This window comes from Hyperoodon ampullatus (genome assembly GCF_949752795.1).
Source record: "Hyperoodon ampullatus genome assembly, chromosome: 2".
In the NCBI taxonomy this organism is placed as follows: Eukaryota; Metazoa; Chordata; class Mammalia; order Artiodactyla; family Ziphiidae; genus Hyperoodon; species Hyperoodon ampullatus.
This window is the reverse complement of record NC_136915.1, coordinates 13,708,582-13,721,467: the sequence shown is the minus strand read 5'-3', so window position 1 is coordinate 13,721,467 and position 12,886 is coordinate 13,708,582. Positions and strand designations below refer to the sequence as shown.

The 12,886-nt window shown below is 48.4% G+C and overlaps 1 protein-coding gene across 1 annotated transcript in view; it reads left to right on the top strand.

Annotated features, from left to right (window-relative positions):
- SDHB (succinate dehydrogenase complex iron sulfur subunit B) overlaps positions 1–6,206 on the top strand; it is a gene marked incomplete at its 5' end in the record, with an annotated part of 36,301 nt that extends 30,095 nt beyond the window's left edge. The window contains 3 exons of the mRNA XM_079697041.1: positions 1,672–1,773; positions 3,063–3,185; positions 5,993–6,206. Coding sequence (XP_079553167.1) covers positions 1,672–1,773; positions 3,063–3,185; positions 5,993–6,070 — 303 coding nt within the window. The 3' untranslated portion in view covers positions 6,071–6,206. The remainder of the gene's footprint in view (positions 1–1,671; positions 1,774–3,062; positions 3,186–5,992) is intronic.
- Between the last annotated feature and the right edge of the window lie 6,680 nt (positions 6,207–12,886).

The window sequence follows — 12,886 nt, the reverse complement described above, 5'->3', positions numbered from 1 at the left end:
ACACGAGGGAAGGACTCGTGCTGTCTCAGGGTCACCACTTCATTCGTTCACATGACAGTCTGTTAGCAGACTGAGCGCACCTCAAGGGCAGGGGCTGTGTCTTATACCCCTTTCTGGATCCCAGGATCCTGGCATGTGCTATCTTATCAACAAATATGAGTTGTGTGAATGAATAAATGAATTCTGCCTTTTATGTCTGGGGGAACATTTAGCCCCTCTCCTCTTCCCCATAAAATATTAAGAAAGGAAGGTCCTGGTAATGCCCAGCTCTGTCGTCATCGAGATGTTGAGGGTCAGCATGGTGATGCTGTAATTCAGAGCAAGCAGCTGCCTTCTCTTCCAAGAGTTTCTTGTTCTCGGGACATAGCTCTGCCCCAGTTTCTAACTCCAGGGAGTCTGGCGCATCCCAGGGTCCAGGTTGGAACTGGCCACCCTGGCCCAGCTTGTCATCTCACAGTCCTCAGGTAGGAAAGCTTGTAGCTTATAAACATCTCCTTGATGTACTATTTTTAGGGATTAGAGGGTTCCCCTGAACATGTTTTCTAGGTAGTCAAAATTCACTCATTTAAATACCAAACATTTGCTTATTTAGCATTTTTCACTTCTTCAAATTAATATTGCTGAACCTAACTTTTTTTCATGATTTTAAAAGCCATAATGCTCATTATAGGTAATTGGAAAAGAGAACTAATTTTCAAATAATCTATAATTCCACCACCCAAAGGTAATCTCTATCGACAACTACCCTTTTATAAGTAAAGAATATGACTGTCGTGAAGGCTCTTAATCCTGTGACCTTATGCTTTCTAGACAGTGGGGCCAGTTTACACTCTCACCAGCTGCCTGAACAGAACATAATTTTTGTTGAAGACTCGTGGTTACAATCATGACCTTCAACTCTGTGTCATCTGTTTTCAGCTGTCACTTCAGATGTCAGTGTGCCCTCCTGTTTTGCCACTTTTAATCAGTTTCTGTTGTTCCCCAAATCAGAAAGTCCAGTTAGAACTGGTTGGGCATGCTGAGTCAGTGTGGCAGTGTTAGAAGAGGGATGCCAGAGTCAGGCCGCCTGTTTGCAGCTGTGTCACCCTCGGCAAGTGACCTAACTTCTCGGAGCCTCAGTTCCTTACCTGTAAAATGGGAACCTAATAGCACTCACCCCAGGATTATTGTGACAATCAAATGAGGTCGTCAGTAAGGCACAGGGTGCTCAGTGCTGGTTGGCTGTTTAGGGTGATGTTGATGTTCCTGTCGAAAACTTGAGGTGTCTGCTGAGCCAGGGCAGAGGCTGGTGTAGACTCTAGATGCCTCAGCACTCAGGGCCTTTTTAATTTCTGCTAGACTGCATTCGAGGTGGTAAGTTCTTTTCATGTTTTTGTTTTTGGTGTTTTTTTTTTTAAGATAAGTGAGGGGTTATTTATTAAAGGATGAGTACACTGTACTTAGACTTAAGAACTCTGGGCTCTAATCCAGCAAATGTCTAAATTTCAATTCCAAGATCTTTTTTATGAATCTGAAAAATCTCTGCAAACCACTCCTAGGATTTTGCCAAGAAAACTCACGTGCGAGTAGGCACTTTGCTCATGCACTGACCCCAGACCTCACATTTAATCAGCTCAGGACACGACCATCTCTTCCATGGTGGGCTCCTGATTGCCCTTTCTCCCCGCACAGGACGGGCTCTATGAGTGCATTCTCTGCGCCTGCTGCAGCACCAGCTGCCCGAGCTACTGGTGGAATGGGGACAAGTACTTGGGACCCGCGGTTCTTATGCAGGTAAGGCGCTCCTTCATTACTGTAAGAGAAATGGAAACCGATGTTCTGAGGGGCGATGGCTTCCTTCTTTGTCATCCATTACAAACGGTAATTGGTTGCATCACCTTCACTTGGCTTTCAGTAAATCTGGGGCTTCATCTGCAGAATGCCTTCATTTAGTGTGGTGAGGGTCACGCCAAGGGATGGTGGCTGCGGGTTGGCACACCATGCCTTGCAGATGTTTCAGATGTTTCCCTGTGCTGCTGGCTCTTCCCTGCCCACTTGCCCACTTTCCCCGGACTGCGTCTGTCAGAAGGCTCCCCATCTCCCTCTCACGGGGTTTTTAACGTGGAAGCAGGGGAGAGAGAAATTTCGTTGAGGAGCAGTTACCCAGCTGCAAGGGTGGAAATTGTTTCCAGGCTAGTGAAAGCCTGCAGTACTGGGCTTAGGGGTTGCTTGGAAAGAAAGTAGTATTGGTTTTCATTGTCTTTCACTATATGTGTAGTTCACTGCAGACAGAGTCACTGTCTTTGTTCCCAGAAAGCTCATACTTTTTAGATTTGTGGTCAGTGCTCTTCATAGACTCTGAAGCAACTCAGAAAAAACAACTTCTTGTTTCTCATTTTCCCACAAAAAGAGAAGCTCTGTGGTTGTGTGACCAGTTAGCAGTACTGATTGATTCCTGGCCAAATTAAAGATTGAGTATGAGGTACATTTGTAGCTGGCGCTTGTACCAGTGATCTGAGTTGTTGGGAAACGTAAAAGTGGTGTCAGCAACACTGCTGGAGCCGGCCCGGTGATCAGGAGCTTAGTCAGTTCTCAGCTGGCTGATCTCAGGCTTCTGGGGTGGATATGCTAATCGCAAGGATCAATAAGTAGAACAGATATTCTCTCTGTGCAGGTCTGTTCAGTTATCAGTTCACTCCAAGGTAGTGGGTAGGTGCTCTGAAGGCAGTTAAAGAGAGTCAAGGATACCGTCCCTGCCTTCACTCATTCATGTTCTAGGGAGGAAGCTAATGAGCAACACGAAATCAGTAGAAGACGATGCCTGATGGTATATAATTAAGCACCAGCGACCTGGTGCATGTGGTTTAAAGGTTGGTGGGGCTCATTAGTCAAGGTGACTAATAAGAGATGTTGCAAAAGAGTTGGGAGCCTTTCCTTGGAAGATGGCAAGAAGTAACGTGTGGAGATGGCTTCCAGGCTGAGAATTCCTGTTGCTCTGCACGCCTGGGGCTTTGAGTTGAACCAGAGGGCTGCTCTGGCCAGTTAAGGTGACAGCTCAGCCCACCAGTCCCTGGTTCCCCCAGGCCTATCGCTGGATGATCGACTCCAGAGACGAGTTCACAGAGGAGCGCCTGGCCAAGCTGCAGGACCCGTTCTCTCTGTACCGCTGCCACACCATCATGAACTGCACGAATTCCTGTCCCAAGGTACGCGGCTGCGGCCCCCCCGCGCGGCCCAGCACTGACGTGCGCTCGTGAGGAGGCAGCCAGCGGGGAGCAGAGAGCACTCTCCCCTCCGTGTGAGCCTGGGGCTGTTGGCGCTTAGTTGCGGGGCACAGGCTCACTCAGGCCCCCTTGGGAAGGGTTTTCAAGTCGGGTTCACACGGGCCTGGTGGGAGTCAAGGATGCCACGAGGACCCATGAACAGGAACCTGGGTTTGCCCTGACTTTGTGGGAACCACGGGAGGAAAGCCATCTGAGCACAGGCAGCTGTGAGGGCTACATTCCCTCTCCGGGCCCCAAGGTCTCTGTGTGGCAACATGGCTGCCGGTCCGCTCGGCTCCCTGGCAGCCAGCCTGTGCTTTCTCCTCTGCGTGTCTTTCCTCAGTCTCGGAGCTCCTGCTTGCTTAGCTTTCACTCCCTCTTCCTTTTCATACTTCCTGCTTCCTGTTCATACTCACCCTGCCTGTGGCTTCAGCATCTGCCTGGCTTCTCTCAGCATTTCTCAGCTCACATTCCTCAGAGGGAGTCTCCTTGGCCCAGCTTAGCTTTCCACGGCGCAGCCCACGTCAGAGCTGGCCGGCCAGCTACCGTCAGGTGCCAGCCCTGGTCCGTCAGTGGGCGGGGAGCAGCCAGGGCTGCCCTTCGAGCAGAGACTGTGGGCAGAGCAATTTCATTTTAAAGGTGCAGTGAGTAAGCAGGCAGCGAGATGGAAAACGCTAGCACGACCAGTTAGCAGCTTAAAAAAGAAAGAAAAGGCAGCACATCTTACCAAACATGAAATCCAGACTGGGTAATTCCACAGTGTTTCCAGGGCCTCCCCACTTCCCCTGCCAGAGTGCTTCTCATGTGACATCGGCATTGGGGTGGGCCACGGGGACTGGTGGGGTCCCGAACAGTGCGGGAGAGCTCAGGCTCCGCATCCTGCTGCCTGCGTCTCTACCCAGGCTCTGCTCAGCGAGCCTTGTGGCTTCTGAGGCAAGTCATGCCACTGAAGTGCTTAGGACAGTGCCTGGCACGTAGTAAGCACTTAATGGGACCTTCTGTATGTTTGAGCCGGTCAGTCAGAAGACAGCCTCTCCAAGGCTGGGGCCTGGCTTGTGTATTTCTTCAAAATCTCCGCAGAGGATCCTGCGGTGCGCTCCTAGGCGTGAATGTTTGCATCGCAGAGGACAGCAGACAGACCAGACAACCAAGGACAGACTTCTCTGTGTCCTGCCCTCCCCTTCAGTAAAGGAGGGGTGGACACTGGGGCTGTGAGGCTAGACATAGGCCCAGATTGTTTGAACTAGAAGGGACCTCAAAAATCGTCAAGTGCAGCCCCTTTTACAGGTGGGGAAGCTGAGCCCATGAGCGGGAGTTGGGGGTGGGGGCATCTTGCCAAGGTCAGTCTCAGGTTGGGGGCGGGGCAGGCCTAGAAGCAGGCCACCCGCCTCCCAGTGCCTCCTTCCTGCGCTGGGACTGGGTACAGTCTGTTTACTGACTCTAAATTCCTTTTGATGGGGCAGGTATGTACACGGCTCAGCGTTCAAAAGGAAATACTGTGGAGGGCCTTCCTCCTTCCCCAGCCCCAGCCCCCTCCCCGGTGGTGTTAGCAGCTTCCTGTGTGTCCTTCCAGGGATAGTTTGTGCTACACGCAAATGTTCCACGTGTCCTTTGTCACAGTGTCTACCTTTCTCACTTAACACATTTCAGGGATCCTTCCATATCAGTCTTTTTTTTTTTTTTTTTTTTTTTGCGGTACGCGGGCCTCTCACTGTCGTGGCCTCTCCCGTTGTGGAGCACAGGCTCCGGACGCGCAGGCTCAGCGGCCATGGCTCACGGGCCCTGCCGCTCCACGGCATGTGGGATCCTCCCAGACCGGGGCACGAACCCGTGTCCCCTGCATCGGCAGGCGGACTCTCAACCACTGCACCACCAGGGAAGCCCCCCATATCAGTCTTTTAAAGAGTGTCTTCTCTTTCCCTTTCTGTCTCTCTGAAGATCTTTTTTCTTTTTCTTTTTTTCCACGCTTTAATTTCAGAGTTAAAGTTGTCCTTCTAAAATGAGGGGACCCAGGACTTCCCTGGCGGTCCAGTGGTTAAGACAACACGCTTCCACTGAGGGGGGGCACGGGAACTAAGAATTCCGCATGCTGCTCAGCACAGAGCCACATAAAATAATTTAATTAAATTGAACGAGGGGACCCTTCACTAGCCTCAGATGAGTGCTTGTCTAATTTTACCAAATATTTGGTGACCTCACTTCCTGCTTCTATGAGACTGGCCCCACTGGGTTTAATTGCCATACCTCGTGCAGGACAGATGTTACAGCTGTGAGGCCAACTGCAGCTAATCCAGTGTTGTGGGCCACTTAACCAGTGGTGCTTAGGAAGGTTAACAGAGGCTCCTTTCTCCCACATACCTTTGAGGGCTTGCAGATGCAGATTTCTGGTGATGATGACTGAATGATAATGGTAATGATGTGAAACCTTTAGAGATAACTGGCTAATTTTGACACTGTAGTCATAGAAGAGATGACTCTTCCTTGGGCTCATTGACCTGCCACAGTGAGCCTCACCAGCAGGAATTCAGTGAGACAGGGCTCCTGCCAGAGAGAGCTGGCCGTTTTCAAACGTCTAAGAGTAGAAACAGAAGAGAGCACTTAGCCCAAACCCCTGGGTATTAAAGGACTTGGTTTGTAATCACCGTGCTTTGACCAGCTAGGTCAGGAGGTCCTGGGTCGCCCAAGGTCATGGGGTTTTTCCATTCAGTTTCACTTACCATTTGGTATTGATTCTCTTCTCTTTTTTCAAGGGGCTGAATCCAGGGAAAGCTATTGCTGAAATCAAGAAAATGATGGCAACCTATAAGGAAAAGAAAGCTTCAGCTTAAGTGTTCCCGTGCTAAACATGACTGTAACCAGCTCAGCTGAATGTAATTTGTATCTAATCTGAGTTCCTTCAGAGGTCTCGATTTCCCACAAATACAGCATGTATAATAAAAATTTTAATAAATAAATGTTATTCTACTTTATTAACAAAAAAGCAAGCCTGTTCCTTGTACTTGCTGCAGTGGGATGTGAAGGTGCCAGAAGGAGGAGTCCTTGTCCTTGAAGAGGGGGCCAGGCCTCCAGAACTGAGCCACCATTAGGGGTGGCTACGATGGGGACAAGCATAGAATTGGTGTCACGCAGGACCTGGGCTTGTTCCCAGCTTTGCCATTCACCAGCTGATGACACTGGGCAAGTCCCTTCTCTTTGTTACTCCATTTGCCCATCTGTAAAATGGGATTCCTAGCTGTGCCACCCTCAGCCACCTGGTGTGAGGATGCCTGCACTTATTCTGGGTGCTCAGTAAACAGTGGCTCGTCATTATATGGCATCCCAGTTTCTACAGCTTTCAGTATTAGAATTACTTCAAACCAAATCTTGGTAAGTCTTTTTCTGTCTCGTTGAGGCCAGGTTACAGATACTTCCAGCACAGCTATAAACTCCAGTTAGTTCCACAAATGTCCTCCAGAGACCTTGCACGGGAAGCATGAATTCCCACCACTGCTGCCTTGGCTCTGACGCTTACTACAAAAGCGGTAACACTGAAAAAGCAAACAGTGTAAAAGTTTTGTCAAGTTAAAAATGGAAACCCCTTAAACTCCCCAAGTTTCACATCCCCTGTTGACAGTTCACACATTTCCTCCAGACCTTTATGTCATTACAATGCGCAGCATATGTAAAGTTTTTTTTCCCTTCAAAAATAAGGTACAAAATATTGATAATAACAACTTTCTATTTTGTCTTTTTTTTTCATTGTGGTTAAATACACACAGAATTTACCACCTCAGCCATTTTTCAATGGAGAATTCAGTGGTATTAAGTACATTCACGTTATGGTACAACCCTCACTCCAGTCTATCTCCAGAGCTCTTTTCATCTTGTGAAACTCAAACTCTGCCCGTTAAACACTAACTCCCCATTTCTCCTCCTCTAGCCTCTAGCCACCATACTTCCACTTCCTATTTCTGTGACTTTGACTACTCTGTCTCATATAACTGGAATTATATGGTATTTGTCTGTTTTGTAACATATTTCACTTGGCGTAAAGTTCTCAAGGTTCATCCCTGTTGCAGCACATGTCAGAATTCCCTTCCTTTTTAAGGCTGAATAATATTCCATTGTATGTATGTGTCATATTTTGTTTATCCATTGATCCATTAATGGACATTTCGGTTGCTTCCATGTTTTAGCTCTTGTGAATAACAGCAGCTTTCTACTTTTACCCCATGATATACAAGGGCCTCTGGTGCTACTAAAGATCTACCTGTGTGTATGTGAAATTTATTTTCAACCTTAGCTTTTTTAACCACTGGTTTCTTGCTCGGTGGCACAGATGCACCATTACTTATTTACCCATCTCCCCTGCTAACGCACATTCGGGTGGACCCTATTTTCACTCTTACGAATACTCCAAGGCTGTTTTTAAGTTGTAGCATCCTGGAAGCAAAGGCTTCTTGTATCAGGAGGCTAAGAGAAACATCTGACTCACCAAGAATGAATCTTAATGAGCATTTCTGGCTTTAAAAGGGGATGATTCGGGCTTCCCTGGTGGCGCAGTGGTTGGGAGTCTGCCTGCCGATGCAGGGGACACGGGTTCGTGCCCCGGTCCGGGAAGATCCCGCATGCCATGGAGCGGCTGGGCCCGTGAGCCATGGCCGCTGAGCCTGTGCGTCCGGAGCCTGTGCTCCACAACGGGAGAGGCCACAGCAGTGAGAGGCCCACGTACCGCAAAAAAAAAAAAAAAAAAAAAAAAGTTTCAAAAGCACTAGTGTCTGGCATTGTGAGAGGTGAGGTGCTGGGGGTAAAGATGAACAAGATTTGTCCCCTCCCACCTAGGAGCCAAGTTCACCAAGAAAAAAGGAACAAACATTAAATTATAAGAAATTTAGAGAACACAGTCTTTACCCTTATGTTAGCATCTCAAAATTCTTGGCCACCTCAGTAAGACCACACAGTACACAGTCCTCAGATGTTAAAGCTCCAGATTCGGAAGTGAGAACTGGAAAACCCTCAGGGAGCCCTCCATACCCGGGCTGGGAGGGCAGTAGGGAAATCTGCCTTCCAGGTCTGTTCACACCTAATTGGTTTCAGACAGCCCCGCGGAAGGTCGCATTCCTTGGATTCATGAGTAATTTGACTTTGCTTCTAATCACTAGACCTGTAGGGAGAAAGATGGGTTGTTTTCTCATGACTAATTTAATGGCTTGTAAAGATGAGTTCTGCACCAGGCAGCTTCTGAGGAGAGGCAGGGGAGTTGCCACTTCAAATCAGCTTCATCAGACGTCGAGTGGGCCACTGTAGGTCACTCACCCCTTTTAAACCCGAGCGAAATTAGAATATGTTATCAACTGATAGTTTAACTTACTGCTTATTTAATCTTTCATTGGATTGCAGGCAAATGTTCTATTTCAAGACACAAAGACTTTACTCATAAAACGGCAGGCTTGAGCAGAGAAAGACTGTTGTGTCCTTCATGCTACTTCTGTTCTCTGATAATGTCCAGACAATGTGCTTACATTCACAAAAATCATCCTGTGGAATGCTTCGAGTTTCTCTAGGGCTGAAGCCAGCCACCCCTTCTTACCCGGCCTTTGTGCAAGTTGTTGAACCTCTGAGCCTCTATTTTCGTACCTGTAAAATGGGAATTAAGAGCATTTACCTCTCAGAATTGTGGATAAAGTCTACATAAGAATAAATGTGAGTTCTTGCCAAAAAGAAAAAAAAAAGTAAATATGTGAGGTGTGGATGTGTTAATTGATGAGGAAAAATCCCTTCACAATGTATATAGATATATCAAATCATCATATCAGACACTTTTCTTTTTTTTTTTTTTTGGCTGCGTTGGGTCTTCATTGCTGTGTGCGGGCTTTCTTTAGTTGTGGTGAGTGGGGGCTTCTCACCGCGGTGGCTTCTCTTGTTGTGGAGCACGGGCTCTAGGCATGCGGGCTTCAGTAGTTGTGGCTCGCCAGCTCTAGAGCGCAGGCTTAGTAGTTGTGGCACATGGGCTTAGTTGCTCCGCGGCATGTGGGATCTTCCTGGACCAGGGCTCGTACCTGTGTCCCCTGCATTGGCAGGCGGATTCTTAACCACTTCGCCACCAGGGAAGTCCACATCATACCCTTTAAATATCTTACGATGTTGTCAATTATACTTAAGCTGAAAAAAAAAACTTTAAAAATAAATTCTTAACATATATGAGTTTAAAAAATAATAAATGTGAAAAGCATCTAGCTTGCAGTTGAGCAAATGCTCCATAAACTCAATTTAACTGATTTGTCTCAAATACCTACTGTGTGGAAGGCTGAATCCTACTACAAAGGTGATTAATTCCCTGGGAATTCGCTGGCGGTCCAGTGGTTAAGACTGCGCGCTTTCACTGCTGAGGGCCCGGGTTCAATCCCTGGTCAGGGAACTAAGATCCCACAAGCCACACAGCACAGCCAGGAAAAAAAAAAAAAGGTGATTAATTCACAGCTCTCTGGACTTGAAAATTGGTGTATTTCCAACACGGCTGGCTAGAGTTAGAGACCTCCTCTTCAGAGGATGGATTATCTGTGCAAGACTAAAAATGCTCATTTCTCGTCTCCCACATCACACTGACTGCTGGGTGCCAGAGGGTGTGCCGCTGACTCCCAACACTCAAATTCTCTTCCAGCCTCCTCCTTGCCCGGGAAACTATATACAAGACAGACTGCTGAAACTGCACCTTATGTGTCTAGACAGCCATAATCTTGTCATGGGGTTTGTCACTAGGTGAGAAAATCCCTTTTGTTGCAAAAATCTAGTGAAACTAGAGAAACTGAGAAGTTTGGCAATGCTCTAGAATAAACCAGTACAAATTAGTGAATTCTCCAGCTTTTTGCCACTCGAACTGTTACCCGAAAACTGGGTTTACCTCTTGGTAGGTGTCGAGCCAAAAGACACAACCAAGCCAAAGATCAGGAGAAGGAAGGATTTATTCTTTGCAGCAAGTAAGGAGAACACCGGGATCTCTCCCAAAGCAGTGTCTCCCCAACAGCAAAATTGGGGAAGTTTTAAGCTAAGGGTACATACCTATTCGTGAAGGGGCTTGGGCGGTCGACAGAGTCTAAGCTTTAGTTGATTGAAGTCACGAGGGTCAGAAAAGGTCATCATCATCCCTCAGGTTCCAGTTGATCTGGTGGTTGAGCATTTCAGGCTAATCTTCACCACTGAAACAGAACTGGGAGTCTTTACAACTGATATCTTTGCTATTGTTACTTCTCTTGCCCGATAACAGTCGTCTATCCTTTTGTTCCCTTAAGATCATTCATTACTGAGACCTCTTCTAGGGCAAGCATTGTGGCCAGGCTTAGATCACAAAAGACGGCTTCTCTTATGTCAGGAAAGCCGTGCCTGGTTTTCTTTCTCCGGGTTCTCCCTACCCTACCTGGTTGCAGGACCAGGCATATTATGTCCTTCCTGTGGGCCCCCAAGGGAGCAACAGCCCCAGAAGGGAATCTTCTCCATGGGTTCTAGCCCACAGATGACTGCAGCCCAGCCCACAGACCGCCCAGATGACCACAGTGAGAGCCGCTTCCCCAAAGGTAACCCTGGGTAGAGGTGAGGCCTCCCACATCCTCTGTGGTTTGGAAGGAAGCTTCCTCTGGTCTCCTGCCTCATGAAGACCATGGACCAAGCGGCAGGTGCAGCTCCTTCCCAGATGGCTCAGAGGATGGAGTCTCTTAAATGCCAAGTAGCAATATGAAGAATGAGGGACCAATCTTGCGATGCAGTCCCCAAGCCCCCTGCTTTTATGAAGCTTCTAGCCCAGCACCAGGATCTCAAGAAAGCAACTGGCTTCTGCCAAGTTCCTGCCACCCCATTTCATCTTTCCAGCAGCTTTCATTTCACAGATGAGGAGAGAGGCTCAGAGAGGGAAAGTGACTTTTTAAAGCTCACACAGCTAGACAGCAACTGATGCACATCCAAACCCAGGTCTCTCTGGTGCCAGAGCCCAGCCACTTGCCACTGTACCACACTGCCTCTTGGCAAGGCCATCTGAGCAAGTCATTTATACAAACCTAGCCATCCTGCCTGCCATGGAAATCAGGGTCCCCCTGGTTAAGTGGTCTGCCAGACATCCAGCTAAGCCCTGGGGGAGGAAACGGGCTCTGAGAAGTTCAGTAGGTTGCCCTCACTGAGGCATCAGCAGAAGAAACAGGTCTTCTCACTTGAACTGAGTGAAGCCAGCCCCATCCCCCAGGTGGTCAACCTGCTCCACCAGCAGCCTGCCCCAGCTGAGCGAATAGCTCCACCACCCCCTACCTGCCCAGACCAAAACCCAGGGAGGAGAGGCATCTTTGATTCCATTCCTATACCTCCACCTCCCATGCATCAGCAAGTCCTGCCGATATGTACCCCTTTATCAAGTGTATGTATTGAGTTCTCGGTATGGACCAGATACTGTCAAGGCCTTCCCTGCTTCCACTCTAGAGTCTCTCCCCCACCATTACTCTCCATCGCAGCTCTGTCTCCTTCCAGCCCTTTCCACCACAGGTTACTTTGGAGTTTTCCTCTGCTGGCCTTTGGCTGCTCCCCATGTCTGTTTGTTCACCCTCCCATTCCTAGCTCCTAGAACAGTGCCCAGCACTGCAGAAATTCATACTGGATACATGATGATGGCTCAAGCCCAGTCCTAGCCTTGGCCCTAATGTGATCCTTCCCTGGTTTGCCCCAGAGCCTGGGGTCTCTGATCCTTTGGAGATCCTTAGTCCAGAAGCCATCAACCCCAGGGTCAGGGGACACCTTGTCTGTGCCTGTCGCTATGAGGTAATGTGATAACACTGCATACAAACACGAGGTCTTGGGGCCCTTCAGGGGCTTCCTTGTTCCCACATGTGCAGGCTTGTCTGAGGTCATGTGAGGCTTCTGAGATGGGGGTTATGCCTCGGCTGTTTCTGTGGCATTTTAGAGGCCTTCTGTGCATCACTGCAGTGCCTCCCTGTGTCCACACATGTCCCTGTGAGACGTATCTGAGCCTGTGAGTCTCTGGGCAGGTGTTATCTTCTTTCTTTGACATTTATGCAGCAGAGCCAGGCACTGTCCCAAGTGCTTTACATGCTTTTTCTCTTGTGGGACTCACAACAATCTATCAAGCAGGTATTGCTAATGTCATCGTCCTCCTATAGGTTAAGAAATGAAGCCCAGAGAGGTTAAGTGGCTTGCCCAAGTTCACAGAGCCTACAAGAGACGGACCAGCTTGAACCAGCCATGCATTGTACTTAACGGCGTGGGTGGGGGCTTGTCTTACCTGTTTCTAAGTGTCACACTACTGGGTATGTGTGCATTGTCTCTAAGTATCACCTCTGTGCGTGAATCTGTGTGTTGTGTCTGTGTCCTGGGAGTCTAGACTCTGTGTGTGTGTATCTGTGTGTGTCCGAGGTTGTTGTGTACCTGTGTGTTTGTGTACCAAAGCTGTCCTGTTTCCCTGAGTGTCCTGCTTTTGTGTGCGTGTCTGAGAATTGTGTATCTCTGGGTCACAACTCTCACTTTATGCAAATGTGAGGAGTGGGAGGGGCGTTGTGTACTTGTGTTTGTGCATCTAAGGGCTATTTCTCTGAGTGTGTGTCTATGTGTTCATGTGTCTGAGGGCTGTCCTGTCGGATTCCCTGAGTGTCCTCCTCTCTATGAGTCGGTCT